A 23,737-nucleotide genomic window follows, 5' to 3' on the forward strand; every position below is an offset into this window, starting at 1 on the left:
CCTGATGCCCAGAGCCAGCTCTATGCATAGGAATACACTTCTTCAGCTTTCCCTGGACAACACACACATCTTCTCTGTCAGCTTCACAGATCAGGATTGCACACAAGCTACAAGCTAATAGAATTCAAGGTCTCTAGGCTAACTACCAAACAGTAATGCACATAACACTACCAGACATGGGACGGTTGCACAGACTCAGATCAAGCCTACATCTGGAGTGGACTAAATGCAATTTTAACGTATACTCTCTTTAGACGAGGACTTGACCAAAGTACTTATTCCATTGTCTTTATATTTTTTGTGTTTATTTGATTGTGGCATGGAGCATTGTGGTGTTCCCTTTGTTTATTGGGTCTGTAAAATCAATAACAATGTTAAAAGGAGTGGTTCACATATTCTGAACCAAATCTCTATTTTTGATGTAAATGGCATGTTATAGAAGGGTCCAGACACTGTTTTAGTGATTTCACTTGGTTTTGAGAAACTTCCTCATTGCTTGTTCTGCAGTATGGGAGCTGTGTATAAACATGAACAAAGCTCCAAAATCCCCCAAAATTCCTTTTAGAAACAGCAAAGTAATTGCTGTTTTTTTTACCACTTTTTCTCGCCAATTTCATGGTATCGAATTGGTAGTTACAGTCTTGTCTCATCGCTGTAACTCCCTTACGGACTCGGGAGAGGCAAAGGTCGAGAGCCGTGCATCTTGACACAATGCCCACTTAACCAGCGTTGGAGGAAACACCGTACAGCTAGCGACTGTTTCAGCGTGCACTGCGCCCGGCCTGCCACAGGAGTTACTAGTGCGAGATGTGACAAGGATATCCCTGCCAGCAAAACCCTCCCCTTACAACGCTGGGCCAATTGTACGCCAACCCATGGGGCTCCTGGTCACGGCCGGCTGTGACAGAGCTTGGACTCGAACCCAGAATCTCTAGTGGCACAGCTAGCACTGCAAAGCAGTGCCTTAGACCACTGCACCACACAGGAGACGCAGCTCTCAGTATTTTGACGCCGGTCTTTAGATGTTGTACACATGAAATTGTGTCATTCAGAACTTTTTTCGTAACATTATGTTGTGACTAGAGCGATACCTCTCCATCCATTCAAACAGTAGGCTACACGGAGAATGGAACAGCTGGCACACAAAATGGTGTAACGTTGCGGATAAAGTTCGGAATGGCACAATTTCATGTGTACAACATCTAAAGACACGCATCAATATACTGAGAGTGTTTCTGTTTTTAAGAGGACATATTTGGGTGTTATTAATCAATCAATCAAATGTATTTATAAAGCCCTTTTTACATCAGCCGATGTCACAAAGTGCTATACAGAAACCCAGCCTAAAACCCCAAACAGTAAGCAATGCAGATGTAGAGCCATTGTTCATGCTTTTTTGGCTCCCCCATACACACAACAAGGATGAGGAAATGTATCGCTGGTTGTTAAGTTTCTCAAAAACAAGTGCGGTCTGTACACCTCTATAACGGTCTGTACACTTCTATTTCTATTCTTCACTTCTATAAGCATGCCATTTGCATCCAAAATACAGATTTGGTTGTAAAAAAGTTAACTTCTCCTTTAAAATGTAAAAATAAAATGTGTCTAGGACTTGGCTTAATTGGATTATATGCAACAGCACCATGTCATCTTGAGTTGAAACCATACCATCTTCTCAACCTTCCCTGCATTTTTAGAGCAGGCCCAGGTGTTTGAGGGTGTACTGTAGGCCAGGGAGGGGGATCTAGGCTCTCATCCTGATGTGCAGGGCTATCTCCTACTCTGCAGTCTCGTACTCCCTCCTCTACATGTGAATGGCAGCTAGGTTTTTGAGGGGCACAGTCGGGAACACTTTGGCTGCCCTGAAAAACACAGTAGGGAGAGACAGTTTAACATAACAACATGATCAAAATCATTGGATGTAGCGAGTAAGGCTCCGAAGGGGATGGCTGCAGTTTTACGGGCTCCTAACCAACTGTGCTATTTTGTTAGTTTTTCGCATTGTTTGTAACTTATTGTTTTACTTATTTTGTACATAATGTTGCTGCTACCGTCTCTTATGACCAAAAATGACTTCTGGAACATCAGAACAGCGATTACACACCTCGAACTGGGCAAAGGTTTTTTCTTTAACGATTCCGACGCAAAGGATATGCTGCTTTCTCGGAAATGAGCCCAAATCTCTGTCATTTGCGTGAAGAAAAGACAGAGAAAAAGGGGGTGGAGGTCGGGCTGCCTTCAGAAAATTCATAGGCGAGTGAGTAAACCTCTGCTACCATCTATTGGCCAACGTGCACGATTATCCTACCAACGGGACATAAAAAATGTTTCACAGAGTCGTGGCTGAACGACAACATGATAGAAAAGAGCTGGCGGGATATTCCATGCATCGGCAAGACAATGAAGCTATGTCTGGTAAGACGAGTGGCGGAGAAGTGTGTCTATTTGTCAATAACAGCTTCTGCGCAATGTCTAATATTAAAGAAGTCTCGCCTGAGGTATCATAACCACAAATGATAAAAGACAGTACTGTGCAGCCGTCTTCATTGACCTGGCCAAGGCTTTCGACTCAATCATTGCATTCTTATCGGCAGACTCAATAGCCTTGGTTTCTCAAATGACTGCCTCGCCTGGTTCACCAACTCCCTCTCAGATAGAGTTCGGTGTGTCAAGTCAGAGGGCCTGTTGTCCGGACCTCTGGCAGTCTCTATGGGGGTGCCACAGGGTTCAACTCTCGGGCCGACTCTTTTCTCTGTATATATATCAATGATGTCGCTCTTGCTGCTGGTGATTCTCATTCTGTATACTTCTTGCCCTTCTTTGGCCCATAATTCTATCCCCCTGATTCCTGCTTACAAGCAAAAACTAAAGCATGAAGTATCAGTGACTAGCTCAATACCAAAGTGGTCAGATGACGCTGATGCTACGCTGCAAAACTGCATTGCTAGCACAGACTGGAATATGTTCCCGGGATTCATCCAAATACCACCTCAGTCGTCGGCTTCATCAATAAGTGCATTGACGACGTCATCCCCACAGTGACCGCACGTACATATCCTAACCAGAAGCCATGGATTACAGGCAGCATCCACATCGAGCTAAAGGCTAGAACTGCCACTTTCAATGAGCGGGACACTAATCTGGGAAGCTTATAAGAAATCGCGCTACGCCCGCAGACGGACCATCAAAAAGGCAAAGCATCAACACAGGATTAAGATTGAATCCTACTCCCATTGTTCTCTGCAGATCCTCTCAGGCTTTGTCAGATTTAGAAAACAATTACTTATAGAGTTAGTGTGTGTTGTAACATACAGTCGAAGCAGGCGGTCTCCCTCATGAAAAAGTACTGCTGAATTACTACTACACAAGATCTGCACAAAACCTCTCTATGATGAGCCGGACGTGTTCAAACATGGCGTGCTCACTCACACCTGACTACATCCAGATCTGACCCAGCTCGTTACATGCCTAGGAGAAAAAAAGACGACCCAACATATATCATCTGATCCTCACCAACTCAATAATGAATGTTTTACAGTCAGGATATAATGACATGTTAGTAACTCAAGTTTTATTTTAAGTGCATTTCACATGGGTCACAAGTACACAACATCATTAATAGGGAATAAAATCATGTAGGAAAATGTGGAAAGAGGAATGTGGAACTGACTGTGTTGATGGCTAGTACTGACAGTTCTGCTCTTAGAGACCCAGTTGACTCAAACTTCACTTAGAGCAGCAAAAGTATTTACTAGCAAGCTAGCTTGTTAACCTACAATGAACCTTATGTCCTTAATAGAAAGTATTATGATTGAGGCAAAGCAAACACAACACATCACTGAGTACCACTCTTCATATTTTCAAGCATTGTGGTGGCTGCATAAACTTTATGGCTATGCTTGTCATCGACAAGGACTGGGAGTTTTGTGTGATCAAAATGAATCAAATCCAATTTTATTTGTCACATACACATGGTTAGCAGATGTTAATGCGAGTGTAGCGAAATGCTTGCGCTTCTAGTTCCGACAATGCAGTAATAACGAACAAGTAATCTAACTAACAATTCCAAAAAACTACTGTCTTATACACAGTGTAAGGGGATAAAGAATATGTACATAAGGATATATGAATGAGTGATGGTACAGAGCAGCATAGGCAAGATACAGTAGATGATATCAAGTACAGTATAACATATGAGATGAGTATGTAAACAAAGTGGCATAGTTAAAGTGGCTAGTGATACATGTATTACATAAGGATGCAGTCGATGATATAGAGTACAGTATATACGTATGCATATGAGATGAATAATGTAGGGTAAGTAACATTATATAAGGTAGCATTGTTTAAAGTGGCTAGTGATATATTTACATCATTTCCCATCAATTCCCATTATTAAAGTGGCTGGAGTTGAGTCAGTGTCATTGACAGTGTGTTGGCAGCAGCCACTCAATGTTAGTGGTGGCTGTTTAACAGTCTGATGGCCTTGAGATAGAAGATGTTTTTCAGTCTCTCGGTCCCAGCTTTGATGCACCTGTACTGACCTCACCTTCTGGATGACAGCGGGGTGAACAGGCAGTGGCTTGGGTGGTTGATGTCCTTGATGATCTTTATGGCCTTCCTGTAGCATCGGGTGGTGTAGGTGTCCTGGAGGACAGGTAGTTTGCCCCCGGTGATGCGTTGTGCAGACCTCACTACCCTCTGGAAAGCCTTACGGTTGAGGGCGGTGCAGTTGCCATACCAGGCGGTGATACAGCCCGCCAGGATGCTCTCGATTGTGCATCTGTAGAAGTTTGGAAACGAGCTAAGCACGGGCAAAATCCTAAAGGAAAACTTGGCTAAATCTGTTTTTCAACAGACACTGGGAGACAAATTCACCTTTCAGCAGGAAAATAACCTAAAACACAAGGCCGAATATACACTGGAGTTGATCAATAACCAATTTGACAGAGCTTGAAGAATTCTGAAAAGAATAATGGACAAATATTGCACAATCGAGGAGTAGAAAGAACTTAGAGACTCACAGCTGTAATCACTGCCAAAGGTGCTTCTACAAACTATTGACTCTGTCATGTATCAGTATGCAGAGGTGAGTACAGAGTCAGGCGCAGGACACAGAACTGAGTAAAATAACGTACTTTACTCTGAAAGTAATCAACCATAAATTCCACGCAGGGAAAACACACCATAACACAGAAGACTGAAAACATTAGACAAGGAACAATCACGCACAAAACATCATGGGAACCAGAGGGTTAAATAGGGAAATAATTATAATGTAATGGGAACCAGGTGTGTACAATCAAGACAAAACAAATGGAAAAAGAAACGTAGATCGTGGCAGCTAGAAAGCCAGTGACGACAACCGCCGAACGCCACCTAAACAAGGAGAGGCACCAACTTCGGCGGAAGTCGTGACAGACTCAGGGGTGTGAATACTTACAGTACCTGTCAAAAGTTTGGACACCAACTCATTCAGGGGTTTTTCTTTAATTTGACTATTTTCTACATTGTAGAATAATAGTGAAGACATCAAGACTATGAAATAACACATATGGAATCATGTACTATAGTATACAAACAATTGTTAAACAAATTAAATATATTTTAGATTCTTAAAAGTAGCCACCCTTTGCCTTGACAGCTTTGCACAATCTTGGCATTCTCTGAACCAGCTTCACCTGGGATGTTTTTCCAAAATGCTTGAAGGAGTACCCATATATGCTGAGCACTTGTTGGCTGCTTTTCCTTCACTCTGCAGTCCAACTCATCCCAAACCATCTCAATTGGGTTGAGATAAGGTCATTGTGGAGGCCAGGTCATCTGATACAGCACTCCATCCCTCTCCTTCTTGGTCAAATAGCCCTTATAGAGCCTGGAGGTGTGTTGGGTGATTGTGCTGTTAAAAAACAAACAATAGTCCCACTAAGCACAAACCAGATGGGATGGCGTATCGCCGCAGAATACTGTGGTAGCCATGCTGGTTAAGTGTGACTTGACTTCTAAATAAATCACTGACAGTGTCACCAGCAAAGAACCCCCACACCATCACACCTCCTCCTCCATGCTTCATGGTGGGAACCACACATGTGGATATCATCCGTTCACCTACTCTGCCGTCTCACAAAGACACGCAATTTTGCAGGAGCGATCAGCAAATTCCTTTGAATATAGCAAGTTCTTAATTTTGTGCATTAATGTCCTGTTTCCAGTTAGTCGAAAGTATTGATTAAATACTACATGTAAAAAATGAGTTCTAAAATGAGTTTTTCTAGTTAATATTAGCTTACTACACATACACCTGGTATTACCTTCTTAGCTACGGGATACATATCTCTCTGGCATCCTACGTAATTTATGAAGCAGCATAAGAAATTTTTGGGCTCACGTTGTTGTGATGTGCTTGAACAGGAAAGTGGCGCGGCGGTCCTTAGTGGGCAAATTTTGTCATCAAAGAGAAAGATGCCGGATTTACAATTCTGAGTTGTATGACCGTTCAAAACGTATTTTCCTAGTTTGGGCTGTTTATTCCCAACTTCCCAGTTGCAATACTTGCAGTTAGCCACTGTCACCGATTACTTACAAAACACTCATTGTTGAATTTGCGATCTACCGAAATTGTTGTGTAATGTTTACGTCCAGTGGCCAATGAGCACCAATACGTTTTATCTATATTTTCTCTTCATTATTTCTCTTCATACGACAAGGAATGAAAAGGATTTGCCAGTAGACTTGATTCATGATGATGACTGCTAGCTAAGATTGTGAAAGTAAGATGTTGACATGATGAGTCCAATCAAAGCTACTGTACATATAACGTGATTTGATGTAATTTCTGTGGCCAATGACCTTGAGCCTTCTTGGAAGGGCACTTCTAATATAACTCTATGGCAGAACCCAAAGGGCTATCTAGCCTTTCTAAGGACTTAAGCTTGGCGATTACGTAAGGTCCCCAATGTATACGAAATGCTTCAGTCTGGTTTTAGACCCCATCATAGCACTGAGACGGCACTTGTGAAGGTGGTAAATGACATTTTAATGGCATCGGACCGAGGCTCTGCATCTGTCCTCGTGCTCCTAGACCTTAGTGCTGCTTTTAATACCATCGATCACCACATTCTTTTGGAGAGATTGGAATCCCAAATTGGTCTACACGGACAAGTTCTGGCCTGGTTTAGATCTGTCGGAAAGATATCAGTTTGTCTCTGTGAATGGTTTGTCCTCTGACAAATCAACTGTAAATTTCGGTGTTCCTCAAGGTTCCGTTTTAGGACCACTATTGTTTTCACTATATATTTTACCTCTTGGGGATGTTATTCGAAAACATAATGTTAACTTTCACTGCTATGCGGATGACACACAGCTGTACATTTCAATGAAACATGGTGAAGCCCCAAAATTGCCCTTGCTAGAAGCATGTGTTTCAGACATAAGGAAGTGGATGGCTGCAAACTTTCTACTTTTAAACTCAGACAAAACAGAGATGCTTGTTCTAGGTCCCAAGTAACAAAGAGATCTTCTGTTGAATCTGACAATTAATCTTAATGGTTGTACAGTCGTCTCAAATAAAACTGTAAAGGACCTCGGCGTTACTCTGGACCCTGATCTCTCTTTTGAAGAACATATCAAGACCATTTCAAGGACAGCTTTTTTCCATCTACGTAACATTGCAAAAATCTGAAACTTTCTGTCCAAAAATGATGCAGAAAAATTAATCCATGCTTTTGTCACTTCTAGGTTAGACTACTGCAATGCTCTACTTTCCGGCTACCCGGATAAAGCACTAAGTAAACTTCAGTTGGTGCTAAATACGGCTGCTAGAATCCTGACTGGAACCCAAAAATTTGATCATATTACTCTAGTGCTAGCCTCTCTACACTGGCTTCCTGTCAAAGCAAGGGCTGATTTCAAGGTTTTACTGCTAACCTACAAAGCATTACATGGGCTTGCTCCTACCTATCTCTCTGATTTGGTCCTGCCGTACATACCTACACGTACGCTACGGTCACAAGACGCAGGCCTCCTAATTGTCACTAGAATTTCTAAGCAAACAGCTGGAGGCAGGGCTTTCTCCTATAGAGCTCCATTTTTATGGAACGGTCTGCCTACCCATGTCAGAGAGGCAAACTCGGTCTCAACCTTTAAGTCTTTACTGAAGACTCATCTCTTCAGTGGGTCATATGATTGAGTGTAGTCTGGCCCAGGAGTGGGAAGGTGAACGGAAAGGCTCTGGAGCAACGAACCGCCCTTGCTGTCTCTGCCTGGCCGGTTCCCCTCTTTCCACTGGGATTCTCTGCCTCTAACCCTATTACAGGGGCTGAATCACTGGCTTACTGGGGCTCTCTCATGCCGTCCCTGGAAGGGGTGCGTCACCTGAGTGGGTTGATTCACTGATGTGGTCATCCTGTCTGGGTTGGCGCCCCCCCCTTGGGTTGTGCCATGGCAGAGATCTTTGTGGGCTATACTCAGCCTTGTCTCAGGATGGTAAGTTGGTGGTTGAAGATATCCCTCTAGTGGTGTGGGGGCTGTGCTTTGGCAAAGTGGGTGGGGTTATATCCTTCCTGTTTGGCCCTGTTCGGGGGTGTCCTCGGATGGGGCCACAGTGTCTCCTGACCCCTCCTGTCTCAGCCTCCAGTATTTATGCTGCAGTAGTTTATGTGTCGGGGGGCTATGGTCAGTTTGTTATATCTGGAGTACTTCTCCTGTCCTATTCGGTGTTCTGTGTGAATCTAAGTGTGCGTTCTCTAATTCTCTCTAATTCTCTCTTTCTTTCTCTCTCTCGGAGGACCTGAGCCCTAGGACCATGCCCCAGGACTACCTGACATGATGACTCCTTGCTGTCCCTAGTCCACCTGACCGTGCTGCTGCTCCAGTTTCAACTGTTCTGCCTTATTATTATACAACCATGCTGGTCATTTATGAACATTTGAACATCTTGGCCATGTTCTGTTATAATCTCCACCCGGCACAGCCAGAAGAGGACAGGCCACCCCACATAGCCTGGTTCCTCTCTAGGTTTCTTCCTAGGTTTTGGCCTTTCTAGGGTGTTTTTCCTAGCCACCGTGCTTCTACACCTGCATTGCTTGCTGTTTGGGGTTTTAGGCTGGGTTTCTGTACAGCACTTTGAGATATCAGCTGATGTACGAAGGGCTATATAAATAAATTTGATTTGATTTGAAGAGTGACAGAACACTGAGCCAATCACGGCGCAATGCTCCTATTGTCTGCTTAGCATGCCCCACCACCACAGAAAGCACTGACCTAGGCCTGGAACACCTGCATTTTGGAGCTGCCTTACTCAAGAAAATAAAAAAGAGACCATGTTTGTATGCGGCTTGATTAATTAAATTATATTTTTTTTTTACATTGTTCGCAAACTGATATGTGACACATATTTATGCCAAAATAACATGCAAAAAAAGGCTAATTTTCTTCTTGCTCTGCCCGACCTACCGTGAATGGCGAGTCGCCACTGTGCCTCCTCCCACCTCCTCTCCATTTTCATTGGGTGCCTGATGCGACCAATCATAATCCGTTCTGCTCTGAGAACATGTTTGAGTAAGTGAAACTCCCGTGAGTGTTAAGCTCATATAATGTATGGTACAGTATGTGTGTTGGCCTCATACGATCTGCAAAGGTGTTTCTTTTAAACTTTTTAGAGGACAGCAATGGACCCTAAATTATGATAGTGTCCTGAAATGCATTGACATCTAGATTTAATCCACAGCCAAATGTATCATGTAGCGTCAGTGTCATAGGCCTACAGAACATGAACTTTAAACCTGTCGTAGAGTACAGAGAACATACATGGCTTGTGGTCCTGGTAGTATACAATGGAGCTAAAATACCTTTATAATAGCTGATGAAGCAAATCTTATTTTCCCTAATGTCACTTATGTAACTGTACCAATCTGTTTTCAATTTACTCAAATGAGATCATTTTCACTTTTAATGGGGTTACACAAAGATATTTAAATGAGATAATGCCACCTGGTGGCAATGAATGGAACAATGGGAAAACACATTCTAGAAATAATATTCAATTGGCCATATGATAGAGTCATATAAGAGTTATTTGGTAACATGAGTAAATTACATCAGTTATCATTCAGCTGATGCAATCCTGTCAAAAGGGACATATTACAGTATGCGACCATGAAATATATTTGCATACATTTACAGTTGAAGTCAGAAATTTGCATACACTTAGGTTGGAGTTATTAAAACTCGTTTTTCAACCACTCCACACATTTCTTGTTAACAAACTATAGTTTTGGCAAGTCGGTTAAGACATCTACTTTCTAATTTTTCCAACAATTGTTTAAAGATACATTATTTAACTGTATCACAATTCCAGTGGGTCAGAAGTTTACATACACTAAGTTGACTGTGCCTTTAAACAGCCTGGAAAGTTCCAAAGATGCATGTCATGGTTTTAGAAGCTTCTGATAGGCTAATTGACATCATTTGAGTCAATTGGAGGTGTACCTGTAGATGTATTTTAAGGCCTACCTTCAAACTCAGTGCCTCTTTGCTTGACATCATGGGAAAATCTAAATAAATCAGCCAAGACCTCGAAAATGGTTGACCTCCAGAAGTCTGGTTCATCCTTGGGAACAATCTCCAAACGCCTGAAGGTACCACGTTCATCTGTACAAACAGTAGTACGCAAGTATAAACACCATGGGACCACAGAACCGCCACACCGTTCACGGAAGGAGAAGCGTTCTGTCTCCTAGAGATTAACATACTTTGGTGGAAAAAGTGCAAATCAATCCCAGAACAGCACAGGACCTTGTGGAGATTCTGGAGGAAACAGGTACAAAAGTATCTATATCCACAGTTAACGAGTCCTATATCGACATAAACTGAAAGGCCTCTCAGCAAGGAAGAAGCCACTGCTCCAAAACCACCATAAAAAAAGCCAAACTATGGTTTGCAACTGCACATGTGGACAAAGATTGTATTTTTTGGAGAAATGTCCTCTGGTCTGATAAAACAAAAATAGAGCTGTTTGGCCATAACAACCATCTCTGTATGTTTGGAGGAAAAGGGGGAGGCTTGTCAGCCAAAGAACACCATCCCAACCGTGAAGCACGGGGGTGGCAGCATCATGTTGTGGGGGTGTTTTGCTGCAGGAGGGACTGGTGCACTTCACAAAATAGATGGCATCATGAGGGAGGAAAATTATGTGGATGTATTGAAGCAACATCTCAAGACTACAGTCAGGAAGTTAAAGCTTGGTCGCAAATGGGTCTTCCAAATAGACAATTTTATTTTTATTTTTTTAACTAGGCAAGTTAGTTAAGAACAAATTCTTATTTTTAATGACGGCCTAGGAACAGTGGGTTAACTGCCTGTTCAGGGGCAGAACGACAGATTTGTACCTTGTCAGCTAGGGGATTTGAACTTGCAACCTTCCGGTAACTAGTCCAACGCTCTAACCACTAGGGTACCCTGCCGCCCCAATGACCCCAAGCATACTCCAAAGTTGTGGCAAGGACAACAAAGTCAAGGTATTGGAGTAGCCATCACAAAGCCCTGACCTCAATCCCATAGAAAATTTGTGGGCAGAACCGAAAAAGCATGTGCGAGCAAGGAGGCCTACAAACATGACTCAGTTACACCAGCTCTGTCAGGAGGAATGGGCCAAAATTCACCCAACTTATTGTGGGAAGCTTGTGGTAGGCTACCCGAAATATTTGACCCAAGTTAAACAATTTAACGGCAATGCTACCAAATACTAATTGAGTGCATGTACATTTCTGACCCACTGGGAATGTGAAAAAAACAAGAAAATGGTGCCATCTGGTTAATACAAGGAATTTGAAAATATTTACATTTTTACCATTGATACTTAAGTATATTTTAAACCAAATACTTTTAGACTTTTACTCAATTAGAATTTTACTGGATGACTCTTTTATTTGAGTAATTTTCTATTAAGGTATCTTTACTTTTTATCAAGTGTGACAGTTGAGTACGTTTTCCACCTCTGTTTGCAATGAGGTGCCAATAAACAGCTGTCATCCCCCCATCCCTTCTCCCTCCTATTTTCCTGCCCCTCCATTATCCCCTCTCACCTGAGTCCCTCTCCATCCAGCAGCCTCCTGTACTCAGCGATCTCCATCTCCAGCCTCATCTTGATGTCCAGGAGGATCTGGTACTCAGAGGCCTGCTGCTGGATGCTGACGTTGAGCTGCTGCAGCTCCTCCTCCATGCTGTTGATAAAAACCTGCAGCTGGCTCAGCTGGGAGCCGTGGCGGCCGTTTATATCAACGACGCTCTGCTCCAGGTACCCCTTCTAGGAATGTGTTTATGTTTGTAAGGGATGAAGATGAAGGAAAGAAGGAGAGGGTAGTAGAAATGTATAAAGAGGGAGATGAAGAATGGTAGAGATAGTTAGATTGGTGTGCATAAAGGTGTTAGAACACCTTGACATTAGACCACTGTGGAGGTCTGAAAACATCTAACAAACTTTGATTTTGGAGTGTACTGTTCTTTTAAGACCTAAAGGAATTCCATATTTTAGGAACAGAGGTAGGGTAAAGAGAAATGCTATATGTTTAGGGATGCTGATTCACTAAGATGGTTTGACATCATACCTGAGTAAGCAGGCCATGCAGTTCAATCTCCAGGCTCTGGAAGGTCCTCTTCAGGTCAGTCACCTGAGACTGAGAGGTCTTCACCTCTGTGGTGCTGGTGGTGATCTGGTTCTGAAGCACCTCCACCTGACACACACACCATATTAGTCAAAAGTGTAGTACCACTTCACAAAATACATGTCAATTGTGCCTCTCACAAAACACATTCAGGGACCCATGCCCACATCTTTCGAGTCCCCCTGTCCTATTTTCAGAGGTTGTCTCACCTTGCTCTCAAGCCGCTTGGCAGCATCTCTCTGGTTCTTCGTTATCATGCCCTCATACTGGGTCCTCATCTCCTCCAGCACCTTGCTCATGTCCACTGAGGAAGCACAGTCCATCTCCACATTCACAGCACCACAATGCAGCGTCCGCATCAACTGCATCTCCTAACAACATGAAAAGGGGGACAAATTGTTCTATAATACCTGGGATTTGTAGTTTACGTATACACAGTGAAGGGCAAAAGCACCTGAAAGCAATGAGTTACTATATATTTGAGTACTAATAACAGTGAAGTTGCCCTAGATTTGTTGTGGGTGAGTTTTGCCCCCTTGTGGCCAAACATGGAAAGATCTCAAACCCACTGAGAATTGATAAATACATTCAATGCGAAAACTTTGCAAAAACTACAGGCGAAGCCATTGTGTCCTAATGAAAAACCACATGTGGCTGCCTGCAGCATTCAGACTTCAGCCAACAGCACAAGTGTTACGACTTGAGTGTGTGAGGAGAAATGACCTCCTCGTGGTTCTTCCTGAGGTAGATCAGCTCCTCCTTCAGCCCCTCAATCTGTATCTCCAGTTCTGCTCTGGTGAGTGTAAAGCTGTACAGGACTCCTCTCAGACGAGCCACATCCCCTTCTATCTTCATACGCATGTTACCCTCAATCTCTAACCTACAGGGGTTGAAGAAAGAAGAGGGATTGATTAGTTCCTTCTCACAACAAACCAAGATACAACTTGCCCAACCATAAACTGATCCATAGCCCTGCCTACCCCCATAAGCATTTCTGTAGATCTGGGAGGATTGGATCTACTCAATATCAAACCTATAGGCCAAGAGTTACAAACAGAATCAGTACACTCACAGAGGCTGTGTACAGTACAAACAGGAAGTGCACCTACTTCATCTTGAAGACATCAGCTGCATGTCTGGCATTATCCACCTGCAGGATCATCTGAGAGTTCTCCACAGACCTGGCTTGGATCTAGGAACAGGAGGACAGCCACAGTCAATGGGATGTAATTACAGAGTCAACTATGTATAGGATATCATGTGTTTAGATCAACAGATCTGGTTCATGTCTACTGTTCATTCATTTACAACAGAACATGTTTTTCAACAATCAACAAGATAAATACTGAGAGACAATAGGAATTATACCTCAAATCTATCACTTATCTAATTCATTCTAGTGACGCTTCATTCACAAAGCTGTTGGCATCTTCTCAATCCTATCCTCACCACCCTTCCCACTGTGACAGACATCAATTCAACGTCTATTCCACATTGTTTCAACATAATTACATTGCAATTACATGGAAACAATGTTGATTCAACCAGTGTGTGCCCAGTGGGTCGCTACATTAAGACTACATTACCCAGAAGTACCTGGTTGAGGTTGTCTGAGATGGTGGTATGGAACCCACTGAGGTCCTTCTTGTGAGTCGGTGATCTCATCTCGTAGAACTCCTTGATCTGCAGCTCCAACTTACTATTAGCTGCCTCTAGAGAGCGTACCTGTGTACACAGGGAGTGGAGGGAATCATTTGGGCTCCCGAGTGGCACAGTGGTCTAAGGCACTGCATTGCAGTGGGGCTAGGGTCATCACTACAGAACCTGTTTTGATCCCAGGTTGTATCACAACCGGTCGTGATTTGGAGTACCATAGGGCGCTGCACAATTGGCCCAGCATCATCTGTGTTAAGGGAGAGTTTGGCCGGGATAGGTCGTCATTGTAAATAAGAATTGGTTTTTAACTGACTTGCTTGGTGAAATAAATCAAAAGAAAAAGTTCAGTTCATGGGTCTATCTGAAATGGCACCCTATTCCCTATATAGAGCACTACATTTGACCCTGTGGGCCCTGTTGTGCACTACATAGGGAATAGGGTGCCATTTGGAGCATAACACATCACGTTATGAGAATCAGCACTCTCCCATTAGATAATCCCCAACATAATGGAATTTAAAATAAATGATCAAATCCTGCAATGTCATTGTCCTCACTATGTATGTTGTGTTGCTACCATGCTGTGTTGTCATGTTTTGCTGCCTTGCAATGTTGTTGTCTCCCTTTGGTTCTATTACCACAGGTAGAGATGTTCTGCCTCGTTTAGCAAAAGACGGCAACAAAAACGAAAGAGTGAGTCTGTCTTTGGCCTACATGCAAAAGACAATAACATGCAATTCCTTCCAAATGTCAGGTGGAATGATCAGTGGTGGAAAAAGTACCCAAATGTCATACTTGAGCAAAAGTAAAGATACCTTAATAGAAAGTTACTCAAGTAAAAGTGAAAGTAAACTGATAAAACAGTAAAATACTACTTGCATAAAAGTCTAAAAGTATGTTGTTCTAAATATACAAGAGAGGGACACAGCACAGACTGGGCCAGCACAATTTAGAGGGCTGGAGGTGGAAGGACCCTAACAAAATGGTTGTATTTCTAATCCAGGACATCAATATTACATGCTTTTTTTGCTTTAATTATCCTTTTATTTCCCTTAAAAGATTAGTTTCTACTATACACCCTCTTCCACACACCCCAATTACCACACACACACCCCTCGTCTTCCTAGGAAAGAGCCCCCCTATCTATTCTCATCATCCTTGGAGTGCCAGAAACTGACAGACTGGCTTCCAGTTTTTCTATATACATTAGTTGATACTTTACATCTTGTGAAGTGCACAATGTAAAGAGACATCAGGTCCATGTTAAACCATTATCACTTGTTTCCTATTTCCATAACAGCATATCACTTTGGCTGTGGTATCCTGACAACAATTCCAGTGTTAAATGTTTTTATAATATTGACAAGCTTCATTGACAACATTCTAAACCAATATCATATCTGTATGACTTGAATTACATTTTTTTTTAGCTATTAAAGAATATAAAATACAGAAGATAGTTCCTTGACTTTTTAGAAAATCTGTAAGTAAACATCTCTAATGTTGTAACGGTTTTCTAGGTGTGAAGGAGAGTCGGACCAAAATGCGGCGTGTAGATTGCGATCCACGTTTATTAAACTGAAGCAAACCGAATCGAAATACAAACACTACAAAACAATAAACGTAACGAAAACCGAAACAGCCTAATACTGGTGCCAATAAACACAGAACATCAGGACACTCACCCACGAAACACTCAAAGAATATGGCTGCCTAAATATGGTTCCCAATCAGAGACAACGATAAAAACCTGCCTCTGATTGAGAACCACTCCAGACAGCCATAGACTTAACTAGAACACCCCACTAAAGCTACAATCCCAATCCCAACACACCACATACAAAAACCCATGCCACACCCTGGCCTGACCAAATAAATAAAGATAAACACAAAATACTTCGACCAGGGCGTGACAAATGTTGGTCACTGTCAATGATTCGCTCTTTAGTCCAGATAAGAGTGGAGGATGTACGTCGTCACACACTGTCCTCTTAACCTTTTCTCATCGGTTGTTTAGGTTTCGCCTTAACGATATCACTGTTATAATCATTTTACAACTACACTCTAAAAAGAAAAGGTTCCTGGAGTATCCTTTAGGGGTTCTTTAAATTGAAACTGTGGGGGAACCCCTATAACCCTTTAAAAAGGTTGGTTTTAGTGGCAAAGTAAAATAAACAAATCAAAATATCAGGTAATCTCCCAGCAGAGCCTCAAGTCCAGTGGGTATATTCTCTGGCATGTTGACGTTCTCCGTATCCACAGCCAGAAGGATTTTGCAGTGCATGGTGATTGAACAGGTATCCTATTATATTCAGAGGTGTAGGGAGGGTGAAGTCTGAATCCAATTTTTTTTAACAAAACTTGCACGACAGTATTCATACCTTGGTTTTTGTGGTAAATGTGAATGAAAAAGCTGTTTGGATATAGTTTTTCAAACACATACAGTGGGGAGAACAAGTATTTGATACACTGCCGATTTTTCAGGTTTTTCTACTTACAAAGCACGTAGAGGTCTGTAATTTTTATCATAGGTACACTTCAACTGTGAGAGACGGAATCTAAAAAAATCCAGAAAATCACATTGTATGATTTAAGTAATTAATTTGCATTTTATTGTATGATTTAAGGAATTAATTTGCATTTTATTGCATGACATTAGTATTTGATACATCAGAAAAGCAGAACTTAATATTTGGTACAGAAACCTTTGTTTGCAATTACAGAGATCATACGTTTCCTGGTGTTCTTGACCAGGTTTGCACACACTGCAGCAGGGATTTTGGCGCACTCCTCCATACAGACCTTCTCCAGATCCTTCAGGTTTCGGGGCTGTCGCTGGGCAATACGGACTTTCAGCTCCCTCCAAAGATGTTCTATTGGGTTCAGGTCTGGAGACTGGCTGGGCCACTCCAGGACCTTGAGATGCTTCTTACGGAGCCACTCCTTAGTTGCCCTGGCTGTGTGTTTCGGGTCGTTGTCATGCTGGAAGACCCAGCCACGACCCATCTTCAATGTTCTTACTGAGGGAAGGAGGTTGTTGATCTCACGATACATGGCCCCATCCATCCTCCCTTCAATACGGTGCAGTCGTCCTGTCCCCTTTGCAGAAAAGCATCCCCCAAAAAATGATGTTTCCACCTCCATGCTTCACAGTTGGGATGGTGTTCTTGGGGTTGTACTCATCTTTAAAGGGCTCCTTAAAGAAAAACTAACAGGTCTGTGAGAGCCGGAATTCTTACTGGTTGGTAGGTGATCAAATACTTATGTCATGCAATAAAATGCAAATGAATTACTTAAAAATCATACAATGTGATTTTCTGGATTTTTGTTTTAGATTCCGTCTCTCACAGTTGAAGTGTACCTATGATAATCCAGGACAGAGTAGCAGGATGACGAGATGTAGGACAGGAGACAGGGACCAGAGTCAGAGCGGGCAGAACTGTAGCAGAGAGGAAAACAGCGTCAGGCAGGGAAACATGCACAGCAGGGTAACAGGATCTGAATAGTAACAACTAGCTAGAAGCGTAGACTGACAGCAGAGATTACGATCTGGCATCATGGAAGTGGCAGGGCTGAGTATTTGTAGAGTTCTTGATTTTGGAACAGGTTGCAGTTGGTGGGGATCTGCTCTGACTCCCGCACACCTGTCTCCGCCCCCACACAATCACACACACTGTAACGGTTTTGACTTGAGGTTATTATTTATCGGGGTGCCAGGTAGGTTGTGCCTACCAGAGAAAACATTGGTTTCTCCTTTTGGTTTGGGAGGGAATGAGTCCCATCTGGTCCATCAAGTCTACACCAATACAAAGGACTGGAAATAAACTTTTCATAAACCCTTAAAACATTGGAAAGAACTTCAAAAACAACTATATTCTTTTTGCGTGGGTTGTATTAGCAACACCAATGATTACACACACACATATAATAATATCACAATGAATTCTGGTTCTTCTAGAAATGTCCTGTACCTCGGGCCTAAAAAGAGTCCAGTCCGGTAAAGGAGTTCAGGGAACTCCCGTGACCTTAGTCACGCAATGTGTGTCCGTTCATTCAAGTGTAGCGTAAACCCAGTATTAATCATACAATCAATATAACAATTATTTTACCACAGAACTTTAAAGCGTATCAACTCTTACTAAGTCCTCAACTACAACTACATAAATCATCACAGTATACCTCACATCAAAACAAATGAAATACCGTATACAAAAAGGTTGTAGTCAGTCGGTCAGTCAGACAATCCAATCCGCCAACAGTTCTCCAGCGGAGAAAGGCCACGAAGAACGGAGAGGTGTAGTCCACGGACGCAAAGAGTGGATCCGATCCTGGGTAAACTCTATTAGGCTACAAAACACACGTTTAACAGCAACAAAACAAACGGAATAGAGAAGCTTCGGAACTGAGGGTTGAACACATCCTCATTCACGTCTCCATCACAACCCCACTTTTGCACAGCTGATGCTGGCTATTTAATTGGAAATTAAAGGGAATGCGCCCTATTGGAAGGAGCTGCACTGAGACGGTTCAGAAAAATTCAGGGCCGTCACAACACACAGAGAAGGAGAGAGAGAGAGGGGGAGAGTACTGGGGGAGTGGTGGCAGGTCTAGGAGACACAGGATGAGCTGTTGAGGGGGCGTAGCAGGAGCAGATGTGACACCTTTGTATGCCTCCTCTGTATATCTGCAGACAGAGCATAAGTGAGCAGTTCAGTCACCTGCACCCAATACACCTAGCCTTCAACATTTTCTTATAGCCTACATATTCTTACCTCTTTGTTGATTTGATAGCCATTAAATTGTCAATTTTCTCTTTTAGAAAGATTTGCACAAAAATGAAAAGATTGATGCTATCATCAAACAATATCAATTTAGATCATACAAGGGACAGACCTTACCTTAAATTAAGGAAATCTATACTTGTTTCAGCTAAATGCCTGCTCCTGCCGTCCTTCCAAATGTTTCAGTTGGGCAGTTAGGATCTTCCAAGAACCTGCACCAACTAAGGAGGTTGGTGGAGCAATTTTCAGTGTTAAGAATCCTAAGGTTCTTCAAATAACTTTGAGGATCTTAGAAGAAACTTTGTATAAAAACCCCTCATTTTTAGTGTAGGTCTATATTAAGAACAACAGTAATGATATGGTGCCTTTGTGTTTCAAATGTGTTTCTAAGTGATGGACAACTTGCCACTTATTCCATTGCATTTTTTATGATCGATCCATGGTTTTCCTTTCATGTCAATGCAAGTGGAAGTTAGAGTTGGCCTTGGATACAGTTGTTATGACAGGGTTGTAGACTCTTGTAAAAACAATCACTATTGAATGTCTAACTGAGTTTTACTTTATTGTTTCACATTTCCAGGTGAACGATTATAATATTGATGTGCCCCATTCTGGCACCAAGTATCCATTACGCATGGTGTTTCCATTGTCTTTTTCAAACAATCAAGAGATCTATCTTGGACAAAAACAAATATTGCTCTTTGACAATATTAGTTACATAGGCCTTTGTGTATAAAATACCTGACATAGAGAACTGGCAATATCATTCACAATTGCTGATTTAATTTTGTACAGACTGTTACGTACGATCACCTCTCTTTTACAGAAACAAGATTATCTGGTCTGATGAAACCAAGATTGAACTCTTTGGCCTGAATGCCAAGAGGCATGTCTAGAGGAAACCAGGCACCGCTCATCAACTGGCCAATACCATCCCTGCGGTGAAGCATGGTGGTGGCAGCATGGTGGTGTTATTCAGCAACAGGGACTGGGAGAATAGTCAGAATCGAGGGAAAGATAAACAGCGCTAAGTACAGAGAGATTCTTGATGAAAACCTGCTTCAGAGCACTCAGGACCTCAAACTGGGGGCAAAGGTTCACCTTCCAACAGGACAAAGACCCTAAGCACATGGCCAAGAGAACACAGGAGTGGATTCGGGACAAATCTCTGAATGTCCTTGAGTGGCCCAGCCAGAGCCTGGATTTGAACCCGATCGAACATCTCTGGAGAGACATGAAAATAGCTGTGCATCGACACTCCCCATCCAACCTGACAGAGCTTGAGAGGATCTGCAGAGAAGAATGTGAGAAACTCCTCAAATACAGGTGTGCCAAGCTTGTAACGTGTCTGAATACTTATTGTAGGAATTGTTTCCAATTCATGAAACATTTCTGTTGAATGTGTGTTTGCCATTAATCCCCTGTCAGGTGTGTTCCCCCTCTACAGGCCAATGGAGAATACAGTTAAAAAGGCATACATGCTCCCAGGCCTACTGGGAGTGACTGGAATGGCAGCACACAGTCTTTTGACCACACCGTCCATGTTTACCATACCATGACTAAAGGGGGGGCATAGTCACTAACTGACTTGCGTATAAGACCTACTTCTTCCATATCTGTCAATACCTTCCTCAGCTTCAGGTAATGAGCAGGCGGAACTCTTCTGTATGGTAGCCGGAAGGGTCTGTCATCAACCAGGTGGATACGGTGAACATAACCCCTGGCTTCTCCGCAGTCCAGATTATGTCTTGAGAAGATCTCTTCATATTTTGTGATGGTATTCACAAGCTTTTCCTTCCACTGGTCAGTTACCTGGCATCCATCAATGTCAATGTCTACTAATCCTAGATCAGACAGTCTTTGTTTCAGATTGTGGCAACCATTGTCATCCTGCTTCTGTTCCATTGGGGTTTTCCTCACTTCATGAAGGCCCTGAAAGATTGTTGCATCCTCAACAGCCAAGCATGTAGACACATCGGCCAACTTCATGTTACGTCTTAGGGTGAGATGTTTGTCAGAACAGTTTACTACCTTTAAAGGGACCCAGCCATCTCCCCACATAGGTGTAATAACTCTACCCACGAGTATGTTTCTGGGCATGACCTTTGACCTGGTAGGTTCGACTATTACAGTGCTGCCTGGAGACAATGCCACATTTTTAGGAAGTTTACCCCAAACTAAGTGTTCAGTCTTGGGCGAAAGAGTCTCAGCTTGAGTGAGCTTCACTGTCCCAACCTTGCCATCGACTTGCTGTCCCTTCCATCTTGTGACACTTGTCATCATCTGCAGAATCTGCTTACCCTCTGGTGAGTGGGTCTGGCCATCCATGTTGTTGACGAGCTTCCAGTATTCATCAGTGCTTTTCATCTCATGCAATAGATGCTTAATGACATTCGATCCCAGGATGAGATCATCACGCTGTCCAGGAACAACTAGAGTGGGCACTTTAACATCAATCCCATAGATTTGCATCTCCAAATCATAGAAACACTTTGTTGAGGTCTTCTTACCCCCACACCCCACTAATACTAATTCTGTGGGAGGCTGATAATGCTGAGGAAGGGCAACTGCTTCCAAAAGTCTCTGCTCCGCATGTTCACTCAATGTACAGGCCATAGACCCAGTGTCAAGCATGCCCTTAAGCTGCACTTTCCCATGTACAGACACAGAGGTGTAAAACAAATCTGAAAAAGCCTCAACCTCTTGTGAACCTAACATAACAATTTTCCCTCCTTCTTTCGCATCAGAGCACAAAATCTCATACGTTTTCTCGAGATCATCAAATTCTTTCTTGGGGGTAGACAGTTGAACACCCACATTTCCCCCCTTCACCTGTGGGCGTGTCAGTTTAATGGTTGCTGCTGTGGTGGTGAGTTTCTCTGCTGTTGTGGTGGGCGTCTCTCACCACCGGGATTGGCATAGCGTTCCCCCGGTTTTGGACAATTTGACTTCCAATGATCTGGGGAAAAGCACCGGAGGCACAGGTTCTCATGTCTACAGTGCATCACAGTGGAGTGATCTGTTGAGCCACAAACCCTGCATTCCCTACGCCTGGAGGGCTGAGTGTGGAAAGATGGTGCCTTGGCCTGTGTCTGTGAAACCATAACGGGTGGTATGCTCTTCTCTAAGGTACGTTCAAGCAGGTGAATGTGTCTCTCGATACTTGCACTCTGCCCATCTTGTTTGGCGCTTGATGTGAAAGAAGTGTCACTGCACGCACCAGCATTGACCCCGCCTTCACATGGAGTTATCTGGGGATGTACTGTTATTTGCTTTGAGGATACAGCGGTAGATTGACACATGGTGGCTTTCCTGCGGCGTTCATGTTCATAGATTCTCTCCTGTACTTCACTCGCAGTCCATTTCTCAGCAGACTTGTATTGGAATACTGCTGCCAGTTTGGGGTCAGGGCAGTATGTTACAAACATCCTAACGACATCGGAGTCAATCTTCTTACCTTGTCTCTTAAGGCCCTCGTCAGCGACATCTACGGCCTTGTTCAATCGAACCCAATACTCCATAACAGCCTCTCCGGGTACAGGTTTAGTATTGTAAAAATCAGCCAAGGGCATGCATGAATAGGCCAATTCGCTGAATTTCTGTTTCAGAATGTCAAATACAATCTCTGGCTTCTCTGTAGGATCAACTGTTGTCTCATTGCGTAAATGTATCTTTACCATGTCTCTTGCTTTGCCAGATAATCGACTAATTATCTCATCTGATTGTTCCCCAACCGGACATCCCTTCCTCCTCAAGTATATTCTCATCAACTCCTCCCATTCATGAATGGAGCATTTGTCTGTAACATCTCCTCTATATGTAGGAGGTTCCTTTATGTCTGATTGCATGATGAACTTAATTTTACTGAGATCTACATATCCTACCGACTCTGAATGATGATCACTTATCTTTTCTGTACTTACTGGTGGCTCATAAGTACTGGACCTGCCACTCTGTAGTTCTTCCCTAATGGAGCTCCCTATTTCCTGGGCTAGCTGAGTGACCAGCTAGACCATCTACAAGGGCATTTGGATTAACACCAAATGAAGGACTTTCATCTAATTTTTTTGTGGAGCAAAGCATGGGGGAACCTCCTGCACCTACACACTTTACAGGGGTTTAATCAGAGTATGAGAAAAACCTCCCCCTCCCAGCAGTGAATTTGGGTTCATCACCATTATAAGATGCCATGCCACTAAACCACTAATGTTACGTTAAAATGTCTGTTGGTGAACACACTTCTATGTTGGTTAACTATAAACAGCGCTCTCAATACATCGTTGTAAGAAAAAAAATAAACAGGAAAAAAGACTGTAGTTCCGATTTTTGCCACAAGGCGGCAAGAGTACCTCAATGATATAATTAGTCTCTAGAACAGCGGCGCCGTGATTGAGCTGACGTCGATCAACGATGAATCCGGGTCTAGAAGGCACCAATGTAACCGGTGCTATACTGCACCGCTGTAACTCTGCGTTGTGTGTGGTTGATTGAGACTATAGACGTGGACTTTGGAGATCAGGTAGTTTTAATTAAGCAGAACTCACTCTCTGCATCTTGCATCTGCATCCAAAAGGAAATAAAACATTTGTAGAGCACATATGTTCTGAGAATCGTCGCCTCTTTCTCTCAGTGCATCAA

At 42.8% G+C, this 23,737-nt stretch overlaps 1 protein-coding gene across 1 annotated transcript; it reads right to left on the minus strand.

The window, feature by feature from the left end:
* Positions 1-1,804: 1,804 nt before the first annotated feature.
* LOC109878178 (keratin, type I cytoskeletal 16-like) lies at positions 1,805-22,586 on the minus strand. The gene is made up of 8 exons (XM_020470695.2): positions 22,557-22,586; positions 14,259-14,387; positions 13,772-13,854; positions 13,386-13,542; positions 12,872-13,033; positions 12,606-12,731; positions 12,084-12,304; positions 1,805-1,862 (listed from the first exon to the last, which is right to left on the minus strand). The coding sequence occupies exons 1-8, from the start codon at positions 22,584-22,586 to the stop codon at positions 1,805-1,807; spliced, it is 966 nt and encodes a 321-aa protein (XP_020326284.2).
* Between the last annotated feature and the right edge of the window lie 1,151 nt (positions 22,587-23,737).

This window comes from Oncorhynchus kisutch, linkage group LG1 (assembly GCF_002021735.2).
Source record: "Oncorhynchus kisutch isolate 150728-3 linkage group LG1, Okis_V2, whole genome shotgun sequence".
Classification (NCBI taxonomy): Eukaryota; Metazoa; Chordata; class Actinopteri; order Salmoniformes; family Salmonidae; genus Oncorhynchus; species Oncorhynchus kisutch.

Coding starts and splice junctions, on each gene's coding strand:
- LOC109878178 (XM_020470695.2), bottom strand. CDS start 22,586: ATGTCGCTGACGAGGGCCTTAAGAGACAAG. Junction 13,855..14,258: donor TCTCAGACAACCTCAACCAG/GTACTTCTGGGT, acceptor TCCTGTTCCTAG/ATCCAAGCCAGGTCTGTGGA. Junction 13,034..13,385: donor TCAGGAAGAACCACGAGGAG/GTCATTTCTCCT, acceptor TCATGTTGTTAG/GAGATGCAGTTGATGCGGAC.